Raw genomic sequence first — 4690 nt, forward strand, 5'->3', positions numbered from 1 at the left:
TGTTGAACCCTCGACCAATGTTAGTTTGGATCGACTCCAGCCCCCCTGTGACCCTGCAAAGGATAAGTAGCTACAGATGATGGACGGATGGAGGGAGACTCAACCATCAGCTGTATTTCTGCAGAAAGGTACATTAAGTGGTCGACGGCAGGCGCTCTCTTGTGGACAAAGAAGGTAACCTCTGTTTTAATAAATGTAATTTGTATGGTCAGAGCTGACCTCGGGCTTTGGCTGCCATTCAAATGATTATGCTATGGATTTCATTAAACTCAATCATAACGTGAAAGCAAAGTACACAGATTCATATATTCAGCTTCAGTGACAGCTTTATGTGTGTTTGATTAAATATGATAAGGTTTGTTTTTCTAATTTTGCATAATACACCTTTAAATTCCCGGTAAAGTGATTCCAGCGCACTATTAACAACTGTAATAAACTCTTCTTTTAAAAAAAGCCGGTATTTATTATGATTTACTGTCACCTGCTGCCATCTGGCTTGCTGACAGATAGCTCGGATGTAATCATTCGGCCGACCCATAAATCGGCCCACTGAAGGTTACTTGATATTCAGAGTGAGAGTCAAGCATGTTTGCGTGGCTCGCACACTTCTGAGAATGCGCATGCGAGTGCGCTGTGCAACCTTGTGTGAGGTTTACACACACATGAATAAGAATGCACAACCGTGACCTTTATGCAGTTTAGGACTTTTGATTTATTACTGCACAGTGTTTTTGTATTGCTAGACTACCTCTACTTAAAGGAGCACTATGTAGCTTTCACACAAACTCAGAATTTAAATATTTAGAGTCTTAAAGAGGTAACAATACAAACTCTGAAATATTATTTTTTTCCATGAGTGAATAAATGAGCTGTTCTCAGGGTAAAATAAGGTCCCCAAATGAATGTAGTGAGTGAAGATCTTTCTCCTTTGATTAATAATTCAAGATGGCACCTTGCTAGTGGCAGCTTATCATGGCAGCTCCCGGCATCTCAGAGTTTTTGAGTTTTTGTTTTTCTTTCGTAACTGTACATCATGCTGCAGGTTATCCACACATGGGATTGGTATGTCCTTTTATCATTTTTCTTATTTTTTAAATAAAACTGCACTTGCAACTTATGTTGATCCTCTTGCACCTTATGTTATGTTTACTACATACTGCACCTTTAAGTTAAAAAAATAAAATAAAATCTTGCATACCTCCTCCAAGCTCCAAGACCATGTTGTGCACTGACCTTATATCAGTCGTTTTTCAAGTGCAGTTTTGAACGTAGAAGCAATTCATGTGATATATATATATATATATATATATATATATATATATATATATATATATATATATATATATATATATATATATATATATATCCTCCACAATCTTTGTTGAACTATAAACAGGCTATTTTAAACCGCAGTCCTGAGACAGCATCCGTTCTTTGGGCGACACTTCCCCTTTAACTCGGCAGCTGTCGTCACAGCAGGATGACTCGTATATTTTGCGACAGGACGTACAAGCACCGGCTCGCCGCCACCGTCGCTCCCTCATCGTTAAAACAGCGCATCGTGGGGCCGAAAAGAAACAAAAACAACATCCCGTGTGTTTATGTTGCAGCCCGCTGTTTCATAATGTGATACAATGCGCCCGTCGTCTGAGAGTCAAACAGCAGGTTTACTGGTGCGGAGGAAGACGTCGTAGTGCTGCATGTAAGATCGCCACTGGTTCTGCACGATCACTCATTCTTACGGACAGAATATTGCATTAATGGGGCCTGTTTTTGGACGCTAGCTATGAATTGGTCATTAAAACATAAAGCTAGCGTTGTGCTCAAATGAAGGCTTATATGTAGCTGTGAATATGTGTCCACACCTGTTGTCCTTGTGTGCACAGGCCTGTGCCTCATGCAGTAACAAGGTGTGCAGGTGCATTTATGGAAATGATCACAAATACCATACATGTGATTTCTTCACAGGACTTGTGTGCATTAGAAGGAGAAAACCTCCACAGCAGACACACAGCGCCTGCAGCTCCATCTCATCCCTGGGCTCCTGCAAGAGCCAGTTTTTTTTTGTGTGTTTTTTTTCTCCACAACCAAATGACGCCGAGGAAGCAGATCCCACAGAGGACTCCACCTGTAACACCTGTGCACTGTGCTGGGCTCCAGTAGCCCACCCATGCCTGTGATCCCCATCCCACGGCGGGTGCGCAGCTTCCATGGCCCCCATACCACCTGCATGCACTCGGCCTGTGGGTCGACGCACACTTCCAAGCTTGTGCGCACCAAGTACAATAACTTTGACCTCTACCTGCGCTCGCGCTGCATGTACAGCTTCCTCCGTTTCCTCCTCTACTTTGGCTGCAGCCTGCTGACCTCTCTGCTCTGGGTGGCGCTCTCCGCCCTCTTCTTTCTACAGTACGTCAGCGTGCGCGTACTTCTGCGGCTGCAGTACAAGCTGTCCGTCATCCTGCTGCTGTTGGGGCACAGGCGCCTGGACTTTGGGGTCCTCAATGACCTGATCATCTACAGCATGCAGATCACCATGTTTCTGGTGGGAGGGCTTGGCTGGTGCTTCATGGTGTTTGTGGACATGTAGCTGCAGTGTGAGCAGCGTGGGAAACGTAGTGAGTGACGTGGATGCTTCACACTGTAACTTCATCCACAGGCTCTAGTCAAAGAGACAAGTTTGACGCCGACTCAGCTTCTTATTGGGTTAGTTTCAGATATGATAGAATCCAACAAGAATCTGTGTAACATCTGTGTGTACGCTCCATTAATAATCAGGTGCGACTCAGAGAAAACTTCCCAGTTGCTGACTGTTAACGACGATCCATGATGTCTGAACACGAACATGAGAGTCAAGATTTGAGTCATCAGGAGTCCCCATTTGTAATCTGTCTTTGCAAGTTTCAAAGGGCATCTCGACTAGATGCAATAATGGAAAATGTGTGAATGTCAAACTTAATGTTGCATGGAAGAGTGACCTAACACATGACTGATGTGTGATGCAAGGCAGTCAGTCATCTGTGCCAAAATAATACGAGTTTGGCTCCAAAATGCAAAACGGTGCACCGTGACTTCGATAATGTCGTGTATACACACAGCATCGTGTAAACATACAGAGGTGAAGCTGACACACAGTAACTTATGGTGGATTAAGTGACCAAAAACAAGTTGTTAGCTGTGTGTGTGTGTGTGCGCGTGTGCGTGGTTGGTGTGTGCTTTTGTGGGGCAGAATAGGAAAAAAAAAGAATAAAACTGACAAACTGTGTAAGTGACAAATGTCAACTTTGTTTTTGTAAAGTTATTAAATACATTTTCTGTTGGTGAAATGTTTCCCTCGTTCAAAAAAAAAAAAAAGACGGAACGGCCTGAGTGAATGTGTTCACTTGTGTTGTGTAACAACCATGATGGCATGCCTCGGGCTGTGTCATAAGAGTGTGTGACAGTTCAAATCGAGAACGTCTTTGGGTCAAGTGTTCCATCAGTCGAGAGGCGCTCTGACAGACTTCTCTGTTTAGCTTCCTCCTGCACGCAAATGCCAGCCACCAGCGAGGCCGTGCTGTTTGTGCCAAGCATAACAATGGACATGGCTGTGTCCCAATCACCTTATATAGCCTCATTTTCACACGGCATCGTACGCTTACAAAACCTAATGAGGGCCGCCGGTGGAATGGAACTACATTCACACAAGTACCGTGAATACAGCTCAGTAAATTTGAAGTTTGTTTCACGGCAATTCCTATTTCTACTCCACTGCACTTCAGAGGGAATATTATATACTTTATATTTGTATACCTTTGTATTAATCAGACACCTGTAGGTACCAATACGCTGATAACCATTATTTTTCATTCACAATAGTTGGAAAAACCATGAAACAGTGTTTTAAACTGCGTCCCAACTTATTTTTGTCCAGCTTCTCATATGTGAGAATTTGCTTCTCGTCCTTTTGATCATTTTCGGTAGTTTTTTTTTTTTGTGTGTGTGTGTGTGTTTTTTAAAATGTTGGTTGGACAATACAAGCATTATGAAGGTGTCACTTTGGGCTCTGGGTAACTGATGACATTACAAACCAAACAGGCGATCAGATAATGAAAATAATCAGCGATTAAATCAGAATGAATGTTTCTCCAAACCCTCAGTCTAATCCTGCTCTACTCTGCTCCGTGGTCATGATCAGCTTTCTGAACTGGCACCGGCTGCAGAGTTTTTCACGGGTTCTGTCCATATGTCAAGTATTTTATTGGCCCGTTTGTGATCAGATAGTCTTATTGGCTACAAAAATCAAAATTGTGCTCTGTTTTCAAGTAAGATTTCAATAAATTAGAATATATAAAAAAATTACATAGAAGATGCTGCAATCAGAGAATATCAGTTGTTTTTTTTCTTCTTAAAAAATGAATCCTGCTCTCACGCACAAGCGCCCGCTCCGAACTCCATGTTTGCAAAAGAGGCCAGAAACTACAGGGACTCCATCTTTAGATATGGACTTTTGACACGGTGGCTGGTGGCCTGACGGAGACATGCTTGAGACTGGTGTGGCCTCAGGCAGTAAATGGATAATCGGTGGTGGTGGTGGTTTGGGGGTGGGGGGGACAATACGCTTTTGTTCTGGGGATCAACACATCATATGCCTCGCACTGTGAGCCAGGCCCAGCCACACCAGAGAACCAGAGAACATGAACTGTCTTGT

General features: G+C 43.1%; 1 protein-coding gene across 1 annotated transcript; it reads left to right on the forward strand.

Annotated features, from left to right (window-relative positions):
- The first annotated feature begins 1472 nt into the window (after nucleotides 1-1472).
- LOC119030639 (transmembrane protein 250) lies at nucleotides 1473-3906 on the forward strand. Its single transcript, XM_037118406.1, has 2 exons — nucleotides 1473-1702; nucleotides 1969-3906. The coding sequence occupies exon 2, from the start codon at nucleotides 2171-2173 to the stop codon at nucleotides 2588-2590; it is 420 nt and encodes a 139-aa protein (XP_036974301.1). The 5' UTR covers nucleotides 1473-1702; nucleotides 1969-2170; the 3' UTR covers nucleotides 2591-3906.
- The last annotated feature ends 784 nt before the right edge of the window (nucleotides 3907-4690 follow it).

This window comes from Acanthopagrus latus, chromosome 12, assembly GCF_904848185.1.
Source record: "Acanthopagrus latus isolate v.2019 chromosome 12, fAcaLat1.1, whole genome shotgun sequence".
Lineage (NCBI taxonomy): Eukaryota > Metazoa > Chordata > Actinopteri > Spariformes > Sparidae > Acanthopagrus > Acanthopagrus latus.